General features: G+C 39.9%; 1 protein-coding gene across 2 annotated transcripts in view; it reads right to left on the bottom strand.

Moving 5' to 3' along the window:
• Positions 1 to 123: 123 nt before the first annotated feature.
• The window catches only part of LOC148352674 (dedicator of cytokinesis protein 9), an 88,412-nt gene continuing 68,507 nt past the window's right edge, over positions 124 to 20,028 (bottom strand). For both annotated transcript variants that reach the window (XM_088353547.1, XM_088353546.1), the window contains 16 exons: positions 18,683 to 18,819; positions 16,854 to 16,969; positions 16,636 to 16,773; positions 13,941 to 14,123; positions 12,462 to 12,575; positions 12,171 to 12,386; positions 12,045 to 12,102; positions 10,588 to 10,694; positions 10,391 to 10,513; positions 10,214 to 10,327; positions 7,858 to 8,004; positions 6,309 to 6,519; positions 4,302 to 4,492; positions 3,103 to 3,203; positions 2,896 to 3,034; positions 124 to 930 (listed from right to left, as the gene is read on the bottom strand). In XM_088353547.1, the coding sequence (XP_088209673.1) occupies positions 805 to 930; positions 2,896 to 3,034; positions 3,103 to 3,203; positions 4,302 to 4,492; positions 6,309 to 6,519; positions 7,858 to 8,004; positions 10,214 to 10,327; positions 10,391 to 10,513; positions 10,588 to 10,694; positions 12,045 to 12,102; positions 12,171 to 12,386; positions 12,462 to 12,575; positions 13,941 to 14,123; positions 16,636 to 16,773; positions 16,854 to 16,969; positions 18,683 to 18,819 (2,221 nt within the window). In that variant the 3' untranslated portion in view covers positions 124 to 804. The remainder of the gene's footprint in view (positions 931 to 2,895; positions 3,035 to 3,102; positions 3,204 to 4,301; positions 4,493 to 6,308; positions 6,520 to 7,857; positions 8,005 to 10,213; positions 10,328 to 10,390; positions 10,514 to 10,587; positions 10,695 to 12,044; positions 12,103 to 12,170; positions 12,387 to 12,461; positions 12,576 to 13,940; positions 14,124 to 16,635; positions 16,774 to 16,853; positions 16,970 to 18,682; positions 18,820 to 20,028) is intronic.

Here is a 20,028-nt window from a genome sequence, read left to right as displayed (position 1 = left end):
CTTTCTGCTGATAAATGCTTTTATGGTGGGCGGTATCAATGATATGACAGATAGCATCACTCATGCCTCCACAAAGAAAAAAACACTACAACTTGAGTCACTTAACACAAAAAACACAACACATTGCAGATTTAGTGTGTTATTTCAAGAAAAGCAGCAAGGGGCACATCAGCTTACAGCAGAATTGCGATTTGTGTCAAATAACTAAAAACAAAACCACTGCTGCCCGGATATAAAAAGTTCAACAAACACTAAAACGGTAAAAGCTTCAACCGACCCCTTTGCAGACGCAACTTCAGGTTCCGTCACCTCCTCCCTTTGGCATGAGGTTGAAAACGAACATCTGTACAGTGTATGAGCTCCACTTAATAAAACCAGTTGCAAATATTGCACACGCTCCTTTATCTTGTGATATATACACAACTATGACTCCCTCTCTTTGCCTTTCTTTTTCATTTCAATGGCTTTAAATAGTCTAAAACCCTCCCAAGACAGTGAGGCAATTTCATATTGGCTAGCAAACGAGGCTACATTTGTAGAAATATTACATCATGTACAAGGTTGATGCATGTAAGCTTCTCATGTATACACCATAGTGAATTACAAAAGTGTACTGTACATAAAAACACAACGGATTTATCAAAATAAACACGAATTAAACATGCACATAAAGTATTTGGGGAACAGAAATGAAATTGCATTTTGTTGCTAAAAAACCACGTCCCTGCACCGATAAGGTCACGATTCAGTATGTTCCTGTGAGAGGGTTGGGGGGTGTGAATCGGTGCCACACTTCCTGGCTCCTCATACCACCGAAGAAGAACTGGGGATGCCCTGTATGGTGGCCCCTGTTGGCGTGCCGCTGATGGCGTTGAAGATGTGGAGCGAGTCGGGAAGAGCACTTTTGATGCCGTCTTCCACTGTGTTGATCTGGAAGGCAAAGTCCAAATCATATATATAATATGTATATTATATAATATTCTTGCAAAAAAGTACAGAAAATGGATCGAGGGGTCTCAGAGGGCACATCAAACAGCTCATCTAACAGACAATACTGACATACGACCTAATATATTATAACATGGTTGTTCAAACTATGGACTAAGAGCTGAGGGTCTGCAACTAAATAATTTATGTGCAAAGATCCAAACAGATAACTCATTTTTACAATACAATACAATACAATTATTTTAGAAGCAAAACTGACTTCTGCCTTTGATTCTCAATGGGAACATCGGACACTATTGATTCCTGAATGATTAAAATCCCTATAGCAGGGGTCATCAACCTTTTTTTTGTAGCTGAGAGACAGTTCTTTAGTGAAAGACTACCAGCGTTATATCCATTTCTGAAATAACTATTATTAATTTGTTGCTATGATATTATGTTTTTATTGTTGTCTGTTTATTAGCAGTGGGGGTACAATAGAAAAGGGGCAATTCTAGAATATTGTATTCTGAGCTATGAATTTTTAATGTATGTAAAACACAATGATAGTGCTAATGATTACATATGCCTGTCACAGTTGCCATGGCGCCCAATTGGCCCTGCCCGTGTGGCGCCAGCTGCGGCTCGTTGACAGATTGGCTTTCCGTCTATTTAACCTCAGTGCTTTTAGTCTTCCTTGGTCAGTCCGTCAACGAACCCCTGTCCCGCAAAACGTGGGTTTTGACTCAGTCCTGTTTCCTGTTGGTATTTCCTGTCCGGTATGGTTCGCATTTATTTTGTCCTGTTTAATTTCGGTTTCCAGTTTCGTTCCCGTCAAGGTTGTCCTGTTTAATTTCAATATCCTTTTTTGATATCAATCTTGTCCATCCCGTTGTTTAATATCGGTTTCCAGTTTCTTTTCCGTCTAGTTTGTCCTGTTTAATTTCGATTCGCTGTTTTGATATCAATCCTGTCTGGCCCGTTGTTTAATATCGGTTTCCAGTTTCGTTCCCGTCTAGTTTGTCTTGTTTAATTTCGATATCCTGTTTTGATATCAATCCTGTCTGTCCCGTCCTGTCCGGTATCGACCCCATCCGACATCTGCACGGGCAATTAGTATCGATCTAGTCGGCCTCTGGCTTCCTGTCATTCCACGCCAGACTGCTGCCTAACGTCCATGAATCCCCATTTCCCGTAAAATAAAAAGCTTGTGTGAGAAACGTCACGCATCTGGGTCCTCCTCCTGTTCCGGTTCCTCACAATACCAGATACAGAACATATAAAACACTATGAATCTTTTCCATTTTTTTAAACAGATTTCCATTAAAATCACAATGAGACGCTATTTTTGTTACTGTTACGGCTAATTGATGACCCCTGATTTATAATATCATCATTCACAGTCTTAAAAAGAAACAACAAAGCTGCATTTCTTGATTTAGAGTGTTACATTTAAACCTAAAATATAAAAATTTCCTTGCAGCTTTATTTTGCGGTCTTCAACTGAAAACAAAAATGGGTACCCCTGCCTTATAAGGCATAAACACGCAGTTTGTAGACAAACGTAATGTTGTAACACATCAGACACGCATGCATGTATGTGTTCACACTCCATAAATATGACATTGATCAAGCCAGATTTCACATTGGGTGGTGGAACATGGGAGGGGAAATCTGATTCCATATATTGCTTTTAAGATAAGCTGGAAGAGATACCTCAAAATGTGGTTGTGTTATACTTTGCATATCTGTTTGGGATTTTCTTTTCCTACATTAAATTAGGTCTGCATTTGTAAAAGAAATACCTCTGTTCCTATTCCTATCTGGCTGGACCAACCAACAAAACATTTAACTATTATCATTACCATCCAATCTGCTCATGTCAGCAGCAAGAGGAAACAGAAAATTGCGTTACCAACATGCACGTCATGTTATATTTCATCTTGCTTTGAAAAGCATCACACTCACTTGCTCGTGCATGATGATAGACAGTTCTCTAGCCAGGTCTCTGTAATTGGCTTTCATCTCGTCGTGATACTCCTGCTGGTCCTCTTTAATGAGCCGCTCATTGATCCCCAGGCCGTGGCCGCACGCCTCCACGAAATGCCTGCCGGCAAAACGAGTCAGAAGTTCGTAACGGAGATCTTGATTCATGTCAATGAGGAGAAATCTCACCTGAAGACCTCTTTCAGCTGTTTGACCTTGTTATCGGGGTACTTCTTGGCACTGGCGTCATCCAGGAAAGCCCGGGCATACGCCAGCGGTCCCGCGTTCACCTACACAAAAAATAGATATACTGTAAAAGTGTGCTATCTGATTGTTTGTATCGTTGTGGCTTCAGCTGAGTCGTGACCTTGATGATAAGTTATGATGAATATAAACCACCCTCGAAAAATACCATTCAATGCACATCATCAACCACTATTGTAGACAGGAATGATGATACTTTTTCTGACAGTCAAAATCGTGAAACTGCATGGATGTCAAACTTGAGTAGTCACTCATACTATAAAAAATTCATACATTAAAATGAATCAAAAAGAATAATTGACGATTTAAAAATAATAACTTTACACATCCCAGTGTTGTGATTCTTCCTAAAACAGCATACATCTTTTTCTATAAAACTTTCAGTTCTTAAAAATGTCCACTAAAAAACAACCTATGGATCTTTGGACAGAAATTAAGGAAAAATCCCAATACACAATTTAATCGTATCATAATGAAATCCATCCATAAATTATCTGTACCGCTTATCCTCAGTAGGGTCGCAGGGGTGCTGGAGCCCATCCCAGCTATCTTGGGGCAGTGGGTAGGGGACATCATCAAGGCACACATGGAGACTGACAACTCACTCGCTCAGTCACACGTAGGGACAATTTAGACTGGCCAATAACCCTGACATGCATGTTTTTGTATTGTGGGAGGAAAACCGGAGTAGCTGGAGAAAACCCACGCAGGCACGGTGAGTACACGCAAACTTCACACGGAGAGGCTGTGGTAATGTGATCAAGCTTTCTCGTCTTAGTTAAAAGCCTTATTTAAAGTATGCTATCAAGAAACAAAGTCGATGGTTCAACACTTGAGTTGTATTAACAGGCCACAAAAAATGATATATCAGGCAATATGTGGGCTTTTAGAACAGTAGATTAGGTCCTGGATAAAAAATTGGAAGTGAACCCACGATAACTCTCAGATCTGAAAATTTTGGTCAAGTAGGGTAGCCCACTGCTCAACGCAAACACAGTGAAGCAGCAATTTAGCTGTTATGCTGTGTACAACTGAAATAAGATATTTGTAATTTTTTCGAGGGGCTTATATTTGGTAAACTGTGTTTGAATTCATAGAGGTTTTCAAGTGATTTCTGTCCTGACCTGGACGCTGATGCTCCCTTGCAGTTTGAGCTGCAGCCGAATCATGTCCACCTCACTGGAGGAGCAGAGCTGATTGATTTCGGCCACTTTTTTGTTCATCTCGTCGATGGCCACCTCGATGGGGCTGAGGTCTTTGTGTTGCTGGTACATGACGGCGATACGTTTCTTCACATATGGGAAGCGGTGTGTGGCTGTAGGAGGGGGGAAGAGGGGCAGAACATGAGAGTCGCTAAATGAAGCGTCGCCGTTACAAGGCCTGGACTGTAAAGATAATAATCTTTATTTGTTGTGCCATAAAGCGATCTATAAATGTGAATGCGGCTTGAGGAAAGTCCTTGAGGGAACGAGCTGACACGTTCAGGATCTAATCTAGATAGTTTGCGCATGTGGGAGGGACACGTGACAACTGCTGAGGGAGTAACAGTTAAGATGCTGGCAATTTTTGGATTGCTAACAAGATATTTCTGGAGCAAACTGGATAAATAGTTTACATGCCTGGAGAAGCAACACCAATACGTAAATAGACGTTTCTGCTTTTAACTTTTGACATTAAATCAAGGATGATTTCATTCATGTCAATAACGAAGTTCAACTATGTACCGTGCTAGTGTCCTTGGCGCTCCAAATCTGTGCTCTATTGATGCATCCCTTGTGTTAAAAGATTTGTTCGTACTTCAGTGGGGTCGCGGCGTATATATGCATTACATATACAAATATACATATCATCAGTATCTGAAATAACGTCTGCCCAGACGCCCGGGGCGTGCATCTTTTACGTCGGGCGTACAACTTTTAAAAACATCTCCGCCCGGGTGGCCGAGAACTTAAAAATAAATGAATAAATAAATAAAAACCCGAAAGATTTTTTTTCAAATCAAACGTTTGCTTTCTTCCGATTTCGAAATCTTCGTTCAGTTAAGAAATTTCGGAATTTCAGTACGTTTGGCAATTTGCATACTCGGCAGCCAATCAGAAGACTGCATCAAATAACTTCGTGCTTCCGGACTTTCCCGAGCCTTATAACGTCGTGCATTTGCGTATCATTTTCCAAAGTAGACGCACAGAGAACACAACAAAAATGGATAAGTGGTTAGGAATCAAGCCAAAACCTCAGACCCAGAGGAAAGATTCAAAAGAAGCTAACAAAATTGATGACGCAACAAAACGTTAACGTACATTAAAAGCATAGTGGAAAGAGGAGTTCACGTGGCTTGTAACAGACGACGCAACGCAAACATTGCATGAATGAAGATGAGTGTATACAGGAGAACAGCGATGTCATATAGATGCAATGAATGTTATGAGTAGATTTATAATAAACTTAATTTTAAAGTGATGTTCTGTTATATATTCTGATTATAAATCCTTAATATTTTGCAACAATGTTTTGCGATTAGTGGTCTAATGGGGCAGGCAACTTTATGGCTGGGCAAGCAACTTTTCAGAGCTGTGTGCCCTGGTGTCCGGTAACTGTTTGTCATGAGGTTCAGAAACTGATATCATATTATGTATATGTGAGACCCGTGTAAACCACCCCACTTATTAGTGATGTGAATGTGAAAGATTCTCATGTTAATTGTGCTGAGATTCTTATTTCTTTACTGTAAAATACATTTGAAGAAATATTTGTTTCATTTTGCATGATTAAAAATTCTTACTCCAATTTTTCAGCATTTACAGCAGAAAAGTATCGGCTCCAAATATCGGTTATCAACCTCCTTTTAATACTAATAATGGGCTGTTCCTTAATGCGTATACAAACTTTTGTAATCGGAAAATGAAACGATTAACACAACCAGTACAATCAGAAACTTAGCAGTTGGACTAATACCACTATTGGGTTTCTGTGCATGTTTACGTGGCTTTGCATGATCTGAATACTGGCAATACTCCTTCTCCAATTAGATCATTGCATGTAAAGCTACCCAATAAGTGACGTGGAACCGACGGGAATCATGCATTTGGACAATATTGATATTTAAATCCCAAAGTCTGAGCGTCACCTACTGGTTAGAATAGTTCTTCGTTTGCATTGCTCCTCCACCCCGCCTTGCTTTTTGCCCGACACGGTGAAGGGCATCTCGAACACAAAGCGGCGGATGTTGTGGCTTTTTTCAAAATCAGTCTTCCTGTCTGCCAGTTCTTTGTCCTCCAAGTCGGGCGTGACGTGTGTCACTTGTATGTAGGCGTACTTCGAATCCAGGTCTTTGGGGTTGATCTGGGTAGGACACATATGGTCAGTAATGAGTGCTTTCTCAGTCCCTGTTATTAGCATATCAGAGGGCTAAACGAAGGATGCACCGAAATGAAAATTTGGGGCCGAAATCGAAAATGTGAAACTCTTGGCCGGAAACCAAAAATGAAAAATATCGAATTTTTAGTCTTATTTTGCTCTGACTTGCCAAAAAAGGGCAACATCAAATGATAAACAATTGAATAGAATAGAATAGAATTTACTTTTATTGTCATTCTTTGTAACCATGCACACAGAACAAAATGTCGATACACCGTACAGTTAAACTGTAGCGAGCCGATGCAGCCGCAGCCAAACAGGGCGCCGCCATTTTAGACCCAACTGCTGTCTTGGGAGTCATTAGGTAACCAAACCCCCCAATTCCAACCCTTAATGCCGAGCGCCAAGCAGAGAGGCAATGAGTACCAAATGTAAGTCTTAGGTATGACGCGACCTCCCAGTCTCGGAGCGGGCTCCCTACCATCTAGGCTACCGAGCTGGTACTGCCATGTCAGAACCCGAACAGATGGTAGACCCAAACGCGCAACGTTTCACAACAAACTATTGCGGAAGCTGAGAAGTCAGGTATGGGAAAGCAAGCGCCAGCAATCCGGCGATCGCTGGGCAGGAGGAGCAGGGAGCTCATGGGATCGGAGGGTGGTCGGAAGGCGAGAATGACTTGAGTAGCCGGGACGGGTAATCGGAGCGTGGTCGATGGGCAGAAACGAGTCGAGTAGCAGGGACAGGAGATGACATGAGAGTGAAGAGTGAAAATTGGAGTAGGAAGTGAAGTAGTCTAACACAAAAAACAAGTCACATTTGCATATCTGCCAATGTCATAAAGTAATAATAAATGAAACTTTTGCCACACATCGCTAAGCACCAGTCAAGTGACTTTGGGAACCGACCTGAATGTCACACACAAAGTAGGTGTTTAAGAATCAAAACGGCTCAACTGTAGTAAGTTAGCTCTGTAGTGTTATCATTTAAACATTAGCTAAAGTCTGGCTAGCGGCTTGCAAAACGTGGAAGCAGAGGGACACATTAAATTTTGAGAAAATGTCGTGTTGGTAAAAAATTAGCAGAGCTCCTGTTTTGACAGCTTCCCTCCTCTGGTTACTTCTCAAGTAGAAAATCCAAAAAAATAGCAAACTCGGCCCCATGTAAAATTCAGCTTCGCATGGCTCGCCTCACCTTAGACGTGATGTCCCACATTGTTCTTTTTGGAAGCATTTTTTAAAAGCACTTTGGCTCATTTTCAGCAGATCAATTTTTTCATGGAGAAAAAACAAATGCTCTCGAACGCAAACCAAAACTAAGTACCTTCCCAGAGTCCTGAATCATCTTCACATTTTCCGAGCCAAACTTGTCAGAGTACAATTTGAGGAGCCTCTGCGATATCTCTGACAATGGTGTGAATTTGGGTTCTTTGTAGATGTATTCCTTCCCATCTTCATCTTCAAAGAAGCCCTGAGAACATACAGAACACACGAGTTTGTTTAAGCTTAGAATAAGTATACTTACATGAGCCAAACAAGATCAGAATAAGCCCAAAGAAACCAAATCAGACCATCTAATGCAGTGCTCTCAAACAGGCGGCCCGCGGGCTGGATCAGGCCCGGTAGGGGATTGAATCTGGCCCGCGAGACAACGCTCAGAGAAGCGCAAGATAAAAATGAGCTGCAGGTTGAAATATGGCCACTTGATGTTGCCAAAGCCAGGGGCCTCTTACAAACGCTGTACTTGTACTCTCTCTGTACTCTCTTTCCCTCTCTCTTTTCCTCCCTTTTTCTCTCACTCTATCTCTCTCTTTCACTCTCTCCCTATCTTTTTCTCTTTCTTTGTTCCTCTTTGTCTCTTTCTCTCTGTGTCTTTTTACCTTTTTTTGCTTTTTCTTTTTTCCTTTTCTCTCACTCTCCCTCTTTCTTTCTTGCTTTCTCCCTCTTTCTTTCTCACCTTCTCCTTTTCTCTCCTCTTTTCTCTCCTTTTCTCTTTCTATTTTTCTTTGGATTTTGTTTTTATCTCTTTCTTTCCCCCTATCTTACTATTTCTATTTTTATCACTTTTGTTTCTCTCTCTTTTCTGTCCTCTCTCTTTCTCCCCTTTTCTCTCACTCTCTCTCTCTTTTACTCTCTATCTTTTTCTCTTTCTTAGATACTTTTTGTCTTTCTCTCTGTCTTTTTACCTTCTTTAGTGGTCTCTTTTTTCATTTTCTCTCGCTTGCTTTCTCCTTCTTTCTTTCTCCCCTTCTCTTTTCTCTCCTCCTTTCTCTCCTTCCCTCTTTCTATTTTTCTTTGGATTTTGTTCTTTCTCTCTTTTTATTTTCCCCTCTCTCACTAGTTAAATTTTTATTTATTTTCTCTTCATCTCTCTCTTTCTCTTTCTTAGTCCCACCCTCTCTAATTTCGCCCCCTCTCTTTCTCCTTTTTCTTTCTCCCTTTTTTTTATTTCTCTCTAACGGACTAGTCCGGCGCCCAAGAGAATGTTTGTTCTATTGTGTGGCCCCCGAGTTAAAATGAGTTTGACACCCCTGATCTAATGTATCAACCCATTCACTAATGTACAATTACACCAAACAAAAACACAATCACTTGCAGCAACAGTAGGTATATCAATAATTTTGTAGTAAATCTGACGATTTTGATCCCTGAACTAATTAAAACAACATTTAAAATTGGACTGTACATAATAGAAAGAAGAAGAGGAAGGAAACCACACTGCATTGAAGATGAAACACAATTACCTCAGCTTCTGGAGCAGTAAATTGATAATGCTATAGCAGCGGTAGAAAAAGGAATAGATCATAATACTGTGGCAGAGACAAGTTGAAGTAAACACGCCCAGAAATCGTGAAGGATGAGACGCACGTAGACGCCGCCATGCAACAAATGCGGAAACTGTCACAAAGTCCAACAGTTTACTGAGGCAGAAAACGGTTCGATAAAAGCCAGATGGAAAATAACACCACCACTCATGGGCAGCTCAAGCACACCAGCAAAGCGCAAGTGCACAACTTACCGCTGCCTTTACAGAGGGCGAAAAACAAACAGAAAATTCTGTTAGTGTGCATTAGGTTAGACCTACCATTTATTTTGGACATACAGTGGAACCTCGGTTCTCGACCATAATCCGTTCCAGAACCCTGTTCGAAAACCGATTTGTTTGATCACCGAAATCATTTTTCCCATTAAAAATAATGTAAATCGTTTTAATCCGTTCCAACACCCTGAATGTTTACCTTGACTGTTTAATGTAAACATAAAGCTAACCCAGGCTAATCGTACGTTAGCGTTATCGTAATCTTCCGTTTCTTTTTTCACCTGTAGCAACTTTGCTGCTTGCACTGACTTTCTTCGGAGGCATAATAAGGGGCTAAAACACTTGGCACACCTATATTAAAAGCGAAAGCAAAACGAAGGACGTCCGCACGCGATAACAGTTGGTCACGAAAAGAGCGATCCACACCTGTACGCCGCTCAGCATCGCACCCTAGCGTACGCACTCACGCATTACCAGCGTTCAAACTCCAATTTTTTGACCGAACAGCGAAGCAAGAATTTCTCGAAATTTTTCGTCTGACTCCGATTTGTTCGAACAGAGAGGCGTTCAAAAACCGAGGTTCCACTGTATTCACTTTTCAAATTCAAACAATAACTAAACAGGACACTGTTTAAATTACCTGGCCGAAGAAGGCTACTCTGAAATAGGTCCCCAGGAGTCTCTTGCCAGTGTGCATCACCTCCGTGACTTTGCTGTACGCCCGATGTAACGTGTCGTACAAGTGGGCCAGTTTCTGCGCAAAGAATCACAAACATCACAGAAACTGTTCGAATCTCCGTTTTTGAAAACGGTGTACCTCGAAGTCTCTCCGCTTCTCATAAATAGGGATGATCAACTTGTAGATGTCCGAGATGAGCTCGTAGCGCTCGGCTTTCCACAGGCCGTCGGCGCACTCCTCTAAAAGCTCCATGAGGACGTCCTAACAGAAAGACTCCGTTTTAATATGGGAGTCCTTTTTCGGGGTTTCTTTTTTTAAGATTGTAGAAAAATTACTTCATTGAAGTGGACATCCTGCATGCCGACGTCCTCCATCATGGCGGCCTCTTCGTCAACGTTAGGAGTGATGACTTCAAACGCTGAGCATCCTTGTTTGAACATGCCTGACACAAATACATACGTCAAAGTACGGTAGACCCCCGGGATAAGGCGTCCTCACTTTACAACATTTTGACGTTGCACTGTGAAACAAGATGTTTTGTCAGCACTTCTTTACAATGTTTCCAACAAAAAATCATTTTGCGTGCAAATTACTGTGAGTTATGTCTCTTTGAAGTCTGGCTTCTATTTCTCGATGTCAGATAAAATGCTGGTCTACTATAGGTCTGCATCAACATGTTACGAAAATGCCAATATGCTAATGGATGAACTCCCTCCCACAATGCCTTCCGTTCATCCAGTTCAGAATCTCGCATGCTTCCTAAAAACGTCATCAAATCCAAACTGTATTTTTTGTCCTGTATTTATCTTCTATGGGTCCCAAAACTTGCAGTGATGCTAAAGGGAGAAATAAAAATATGACAACCATAGAAAGAAGCTTGCCATTATCACGATAACGAAGAAGGCACACAAATGGCTACCTCTGGTAAGTTGCAAGGCCATAACCAATTGACGATTGCAACTCTCATTAAAAATAAGGAAGGGATTAAACTAAGGATGGAATGACAATCCTTGCATGAGGAACTATCAAAAATTTTGAATCCACATCACAGTCTCCTCGCCGCCCTCTGCATCCACCCGCTACTCCACTCAACCAGCCAATGTTAGATCACACAAAAGGTACATATAATATTATTTGTACTATTTATGTCTATTTATATATAATGACATTTAATCATATACATGCATATTACACATATGTAATACTTAATATACTATTGTCGTTTTAAGGTTTTTATCAGGGATACCGGGCAGCACGGCGGCGCAGTGGTTAGCGCGTGTGCGGCACAGTTCTAAGGTCTTGGGAACCTCCTGTGTGGGTTCAAATCCAGCTACCGGACTTACTGTGCGGAGTTTGTATGTTCTCCCCGTGCTTGCGTGGGTTTCCTCCGGGAACTCCGGTTTCCTCCCACATTCCAAAGGCATGCATGTCAGGTTAATTGGCCGGTCTAAATTGTCCCTAGGTGTGAATGAGCGAGCGAGTTCTCTGTCCCTGTGTGCCCTGCGATTGGCTGGCAACCAGTTCAGGGTGTCTCCTGCCCACTGCCTGATGATTGCTGGGATGGGCTCCAGCACCCCCGCGACCCTACTGAGGATAAGCGGTGCAGCTAATGAGATGAGATGAGATCAGGGATACCGGGGGTTCGGAATGCATTAGTTAACTAGTGTAGGTTTATATCACCTGCTATTCTGCTATTTCACTTTGCAATCTCCACCACAGTACAGATTCATTTCGTATCTAGACCCCCTGGATATGTAAGAAAAGCAAATTATCCAAAACTGATTACTAGTACCTTTTCTCCGCAGGTATTCTGCCACCAGAGCAGCCACATGAACGTAGCACATCGCCGCCTGTTAAAAAAGAATAACAGTGAGTAGTCCAAAAACAGATTTCTACAATGTGTTTTTGTTCAAAAGACCTCAGACAAATCTCCATTTTTGACATGGATTCTGGCCATGCTGTCCAGCCAGGTTTTGCGGAGCTCCGGCGTACTGGTGTAAGACTTGGCTAAGCTGTACTGGAGGTCCACCAGCATTTCGGGGTCTCTCTCGTGCTCCTTCATCTGAGCGGTGGCCATCAACACTGTTCGGATACGCTTGGTCAGGTCCTTTACGTCGGATGGGAATGCCGTGTTCTATTGAGGGAGATTTTTTTTAATCATTATGAAATTTTGAGCTGATGAGAAGATATAACTATAAGAAAATCAAACCTTAATTGATTTGTCACTGTTGGCACAGTTGTTGATTATGGACAAGGACTGCTGGAAACGAGTACTTCCGATTCCGATGACGTCAGCTATCAACTGACTGACAGCAATCACCACCTAAAGATCAAGATTTAAAGCTGAGCTTACATAAATTGTGGCTATAAACCTGTGTTGTGGGTTGGGTTGATATAATTAAGGATATAATAATTTAATAGACAAAGGTTTGACATTTTTTTAAAAATGGCACCATATCAAGGACAATACAGTTAATTAGGGACAGTTTTGAAAAACGTGTACCTGAAATTACAAAGGATGACTTTCTGAGATTGTCATATTAAATGTCATGATTACTCATTACATTCACCTGTGCCCGCTTGTTTGGCGCCAGCTGCTGCTGGTTACCTGATTGGTTCTCTGTCCTATTTAAGCTCAGTCCTTTCACTTGCCTGTTGTCAGTCCGTCAGCGAGAATCTGTTTTCACAAGGCAAGCATTTTGACTCTGATTCCCGTCGGTCCCGTTTTGTCACCCGTATTCCACTGGTCCGTTCCTGATTTCCCCGTTTATCTCCTGCTACAAACCGTTTTTGACCATGATCACGTTTTGATCTCACGACCCGGCTAACGACCTGTTTTTCCGTCTAACTACACTACAACCTCCCGCTCCGGAAGATCCACTTCTGCATTCAGAACACGCTCCGATCCCGTGAGCGGCTTGCTTCCCTTGTCCAGCGAGCACCGGATTGCTGGCATTTGTTTTCCTCTATATCTCAATAAACTTGTGAGTAAACGCTACGCATCTGGGTTGTCCTCCTGTTCTGGTTTCGACAAAAAACAATATAATTTAAAAATATCTAAAAATAATAAAAGAAAAATAGTAATTTTAATAAGAATAGAAATGATTTAATAACTAATTACTCGTTTTAATGTATCAAAAATTTGACTTTTCGTTTAAACTGAAAACAATTGTGTCTACAGTACTGTAATATTGCAGAAAAATGACTACTTTAGTGCTCTTATTGCTATCATTTCCATTGCATACAGGGTTGGGTAAGGCTACTTTAACTTGATTACTTTCAATTACTTTTGGATTACTCCAATACCAAATATGCTAATAAAAGACAAAAGAAACTAAATATGAATAAAATTACAAAATTTTGTGCAGGCTTGGGGAGTAACGGAATACATGGAACGGCAAAAATGATGTTGGCAAGCTGTTTGGATTTATTTTCATTTTGTTTCTGTCGCATTTTAGTTTTGCCTGAGATCAAAGAGATCAAAGCCAGGAGAGAAAGCTTACCACGTGTTGTGAGTCATAATTTTATTCATATTTAGTTTCTTTTGTCTTTTATTAGCATATTTGGTATTGGAGTAATCCAAAAGTAATTCAAAGTAATCAAGTTAAAGTAACCGTACCCAACCCTGATTACCGGTACATAATAATGTGTCATAATATCATTTTTCTGAAACAGAAGACGATCCCACCTGCAAGTGCGTCCTGACGAAAGATCGGCGCCCCGTGTAGTCAAAGTTGCTCTTCATGAGAAAGTAAAGTAGGTGGGCGGCGTCGTTACGAATGGAACTCAGCTTGGAGTTACAACACTTCAAGATCTCGTAGCAGAAGGCGGCGCACATGTCGGCGCGGCCTTCGAAAAACGTGCTTGGAAACTGCAAAGACAATAGCAAGGTGAGCGGCAATGATAAGCCTAAGGCTAGGTTGAATGAGCCATATTGGACAAAAATAAAACATTTGTCAGGAGCCGCAATAAAATAAAGCTTTTAAATAAGCCCTATAATGAACGCAACACATGCTGTATGTATCTATATTAGCTTACCATCAAAAAATGGCTAAGTTGGATGCAGCACATCTTGTATGACTATCGCCTTGAGTTTATAATATAGTTAATATATTATAGATAGATAGATAGATAGATAGATAGATAATAGTAAGTTTGTTACCATATAAATGAATCAGAAAGTTTAATTGTTTTGAAAAAATTAAATAATTTTAATTGGAAGATCATATTTTTGATGTAATTTATATTCTAAAGATCTGAAAAAGGGGCGGCACGACGGATGAGTAGTTAGCACGTCCGTGGCACAGTTCTGAGGTCCTGGGATCAAATCCAGCTACCAGCCTTCCTCTGCAGAGTTTGCATGTTCTCCCCTTCCTTGTGTGGGTTTCCTCCCACATTCCAAAAACGTGCATTTCAGGTTAATCAAATTGTTCCAAAGTGTGAATGAGCGAGTGAGTTGTCTGCCTCTGTGTGCCCTGCGACTGGCTGGCAACCAGTTCAGAGTGTCCCTTGCCCACTGCCCCAAGACAGCTGGGATGGGCTCGAGAAACTCTGTGACCCTACTGAGGATGGATGGATGGCATATTTGAAAAAGCAACAACAAATGTGCATAATGTGCCCATTATCTGGGCAACAATAAGAGTGCAATAAAACGCATTATGCATTTAAAAAAATAAAACAGCAACCTTTTGAAAAGGTAAAGTAAATATGAATCAAATTTATACAGTTTAAGTTTGATTTCTGTAGTTATTTTTCTCTTTTTACCTTTGGGGCCCATGGCGGTTCAAACACAAATGCTGTCTGGCTTGTGAAGTGGCCCCATTTAAAAGGGCGGGGCTTGGGCCTCACAGCTTGGCTCTCGCTCAGGGGACACGGGAGAGAGGAAAAATCGAAGAAGAAATGCCCTCGTTCCAGCTCATAGTTACACCCAGAGTTGAAAGGTAATATTTATTCTACTTATTTTAACAGCATTGGAGAACGTTCAAAGTGTTTCTGTCACGTCCTCCTAAAGAAACCATATTAAGGCCAACATACCGTAAATTCCGGACTATAAGCCGCTACTTTTTTTTCCAAATATCAGCCCTGCGGCTTATTCAGTGAAGCAGCCAATTTATGGAATTTTTCTAACGGCCACCAGTGGCGCTGGAGTATAAAAGGTAAGATTAAGACCAGTAGAATATGTGCACCAAGAAAGACTGCAACCTCTAAGTTTAAGCATACATTGTCTGTAAAGTTAAGGTACGTTCCGATAATGAGGAAGACAAGGGCGATAGTTATGAGGAGGAAGTTGAGGACGATCTACCGTGAATTTCACAATTCGGGATGCTTTTTTTTAACGGTTACGTTTGATACATTGCGAGCGTGATCCTACTAGCGTGTTGGTACCCTTCAAAGGCACGGTTTGGGATGAAAGTTATATTATTATTATTAAAGTTTTGAAAACTCTCTCAGTGTACCGTCTTTCTTCGTAAATATGTGTAACCATGTATGAATATGTATTTGCAACTGTATATTTTTGTAATGTATTTATTTTAGAGATTTATTCTGTTATGGGTTCTATGGACGAATCAAAAAGAAGGGGGCGGAGCAAACGCGGGCTGATGGGAAGTGGGGTAAAGCTGAGTTACCGGTAGATCTGTCTGTTGTCGCAGCGGACAATAGTGGATATATATTTTTCCCACCCTTAACTTTGGCAATATACATTTTGTTTCCTTGGATTACTTTCAATGGGACCCGGACTTTACAAGTCTGCATCATACGTTAATTACGGGTATCATTTTCCATTTATGATGCCAACTGTGGTTCTAGGATTGTGTACTATCTATAAAAGTTACCGGCTGTGGTTATTGAACTGCTCTGTCCACCCCACGCATTGGCCCGGTATTGCAGTACCTCCGGGAACGGTGCATTCGCAATGATTGCAGCAAGGCTTTAGGGCTAGGACCTTAGCTTGGCCTTTTGGCTGAGAGTAAGTGTCCCGGCTCCTAGGCCTTGTAGCGTATTATGAACTGACCGATAACGGATAATGGATAATGAATACCGAAGATAGAACAATAACCCTTCAAAACCCCAAACCCCACAATCGTGGAACTTACAGCCTGGTCTGGGTTAAACTTGTGATTGTGTCACAAGTTTTAATGCGGGCGCACGCGGCTTATACAAAAGTGCGGCTTGTGTAAGTACAAAAGTGGCAAATCACCCAAAAAGTGGTGGATGCGGCGTATAATCAGGTGCACTCTATGGTTAGGAATTTACGGTATATTTCCCTCCATGTTTTCCAAAAATGAAAAGCGGCAGGGAGCCACTTGCTTGCGTTAACGAACTGCGGGTTGTCAACCCCCAGCCTAAGGTGATTAAAAAAAATAACAACTACATATCTCCACCTTGTAGATGAATGTCCGCAGGGAGGTGAAGACCTGTTTGAGGGCAGTTTCCGACTGATTTATTCGTAAAAAGCAGAGGTGGACTTCAAAAACCTTCTTCATCAATGGACTGTGGCCATGGTCTGCACACAGTTGGGTCTAGAATAAAGGGTAGAGCAATACTTTTTTAAAAATGTATTGCGATATAATGCACTCGGCAATTATTATTAATAATCTACCTTGAAACCCATGATGAAGACACTGAGGGTGTCTAGGACAGTGAGGCAAACTTCAGTGGCGATGTTAGCTTCCAGCACAGAGTGGTTTAAAGTATCTGCATCCGTGTGACTGTAAGCTGAAGGAAAGAAATTGCTGTAGAGGATTAAATCAGGCACGACCCAGTTAAAAGAAAACTTTGACATAAAAAGATTGTCAATGGCAACTAATGTGTTCAAGGTCAAATAAGGTTTAATACAAGATGACATCAAAATCAAATAATACTTTCCTTCTTAGCCGCAACTGTTTTGCAAATGACTTGCTCATTGAATGTCAAGGAAAAAGGAGGAGCATGTGAAAAGAGTTATCTTTTTTATATTTGTCAATATTAAATGACTTGTTGCTTTCAAGTACAAAATATACCTCCAAAATACATTATCAGGGGATAATTGTGTTTTTTTTTTTCAATCCTCCTGAAATAAATCCTTTTTTCAAATGAGAGTGAAAATCCAAGGCTTGAAACTCAGGGTAAAATGTTGAACCGCAGTATTAAGCTTTTACACTGAAAAAACTCATATTCCACATGCAGTTAATTTGGCTCATTTTGGGTGTTCATTTTATTTCTTTAGCACAATGGTTCCAGTAATACACTGGGGCGCCAAGGGGGCGCCTGCAAAAGTTTGAGAACCATTGCTTTAGCATGTTTTTAACTTGATTTGTTTTTATTAAAACAAGAAATACGAAAGTGAGGGAAATGATCTGGTGTAAAATATTTTGAGTATTATTAAAAAAAAAAAAAAAAAACTATTGAATTGGGTTTTGTAAAATAATACATTTAAAAGAAGAAAAAATATATGGCAGTGGTGAAATTAAAATATACTTGAAAAGAGATTTGTATGTTTTGACATATTTTACTGCTATTTTTGCAGTGGATGTTAATTTTGAGGGTTGAAAGAAAAGACTATATTAAACACAAGACTAGCAATATACATTGGCTTGCGTAACTATTTGCCCCCTTTGAACTTTGTGACCTTTTGCCAGAGACTTGATTACACACAAGTGGATTCCATTTATCATCTTTAGTCATTTAGATCAACATTGAATCTTTCAGAGATCCTCACTGAACTTCTGGACAGAGTTTTCTGCACTGAAAGTAAAGGGGCTGAATAATTTTGCACACTCACTTTTTCGTTTTTTAGTTGTTAAAAAAGTTTAAAATATCAAATAAAGTGTGTTCCACTTCATGATTGTGTTCCACTTATTTATGATGCTTCACAAAAAAATTACAAAAAGTCTGAAATGTGGCAAAAGGTCACAAAGTTTAAGGGGGGCAAATAGTTTCACAAGCAACTGGACGGTAATCTAATTACTGTCACCCCACTCTTTGACGCCTATAGTCATCCAGGGACTGAATTAATTAATATGTCAAACTTAAAAACGAAGTGAGCTTAATAAAGAATTAAGTAATATGTCAAACTTAAAAACGAAGTGAGCTTAATAAAGAAATCTCTGCATTATGTTAAAACATTAATTATATTTGACTGATGTTGATTATCTGCTATTATTAGCCTGATTATTCGTCCAGTCTCCATAGATACGTTCTTACCATGCTCTACAGATATTCCAAGAATACTTGAAATCTTTTTTACACTGAAAGCACAAAGAAACTCCAGTAAGAATTTGTCACAAGGGTGAAAGGGCAAAATAAGCTAAGTTTTCCCCAGATGCCTGTCATATTTTTGTTTTGAATTAGATGACGAAGCTGATGGTGATGATGAAGAAAGCTCAGACGACATGGCCTTTGATTCATGTGAGTTTTTTTAGATGAGAAGTCGAGTCATACGGCACTTACTGTGGTTAAAAGTGTAAGAGTTATCCAGGCTGCTGAGTTGCTGCAAGCGGGCATGCATCATTCCCGCCCTGTTACGTGACACAGGCAGAGTCTGAGACTTGCGCTCATGCGCTACCTGTCCTGCCCCGTCCTGGTTCCTGGTGAGGAAACAGGACAGAGATAGAGATGAGTCTACCAACAGGCCAGAGTTAGCACAGCAGGTTAGGCTGACTTATGACAAGGACTGAGAGGTCAGTCGACCGTGTGGAATTCTTTTGTTCTAATGATTTGAAACACACATTTGTGGTTAAAATCAGTGGAAATTAATACAATAGCCTATGGAAATCAAATTCATAGTCTATGCGCCCTATGTAGCTAGTGATATTATGAACTAGTCTAGGGCAAAGGCTTAAGTTTGGTCTTTGCATTGTGGGGACATAGCGCATTTATTAAGTGATCACATAATATTGGTTGGGGACAAAACGATATTGGTGGGGACACATCCCCTCTGCCCATGCCAAAACTGCTTGGTCCAGGGGTACTTTATATCTTAAAAAGCTTTAAAAGTAATATCAATGCAAAATGAGATTACTTGTTTCCCCTCTTTCTATCATGTACAAAATAATTAGTCCCATTTTCAGGAATGTTCTCATGTAATTTATTTTATATTTCCACATTTTGAACTTTTTGATTTATTCAATATTCAAATGTAATAATAATAATGATAATAATAACAACAAGGAAGCTTAATATGTTTTTTATAAAATGATTTTAGAATATGCGAAATAAAAGATTATACCAGATACAAATCATATATTTAAAACATGGATTTAATATAAAAGAAATGTATTGTTATAATATAAAAAATATTTTAATGTTTTAAATTAGTGTCGTATTTTAGTTACAAATAATAACATTACGTATAATTTTGTATTATTTAGTACAAATTATTTTGATAAAATAACACAAAAGAAAAATAAAATATATTTCAAATTAAAACTTAATCTATGCGAAAAATAATATCCAAATTGATATAAGAAAATAAGATTTTTTACTTTAAGGGCATAATAAAGAACATACTAAATTCCTAATAAATAGCAATAAAAACTTGTATAGATACAAAATTAAAAAAAATTAAAAAAATGAGCTAAATCATTTAATATTAATCTATTAGAAAACAATATTTTTTTTAAGGTGTAATATATGGTAAAATGTGAAAAATATTATTTAAAAACCCTGGGGCACTGTTGAGGATAAGCGGTTCAGAAAATGGATGGATTTGTACAATATTTTGTAAATGGTTCAAAATTTTTCTTTTGTATCTAATACTAGAAAAAAATCCCCAGTGTAGTACCGATTAAGTAAGT

The sequence above is a fragment of the Urocampus carinirostris genome, chromosome 14 (assembly GCF_059441175.1).
Source record: "Urocampus carinirostris isolate Australia breed hairy pipefish chromosome 14, RoL_Ucar_1.0, whole genome shotgun sequence".
In the NCBI taxonomy this organism is placed as follows: domain Eukaryota; kingdom Metazoa; phylum Chordata; class Actinopteri; order Syngnathiformes; family Syngnathidae; genus Urocampus; species Urocampus carinirostris.
The sequence above is the reverse complement of the archived record's forward strand: the minus strand, read 5'-3'. Positions and strand labels throughout refer to the sequence as shown.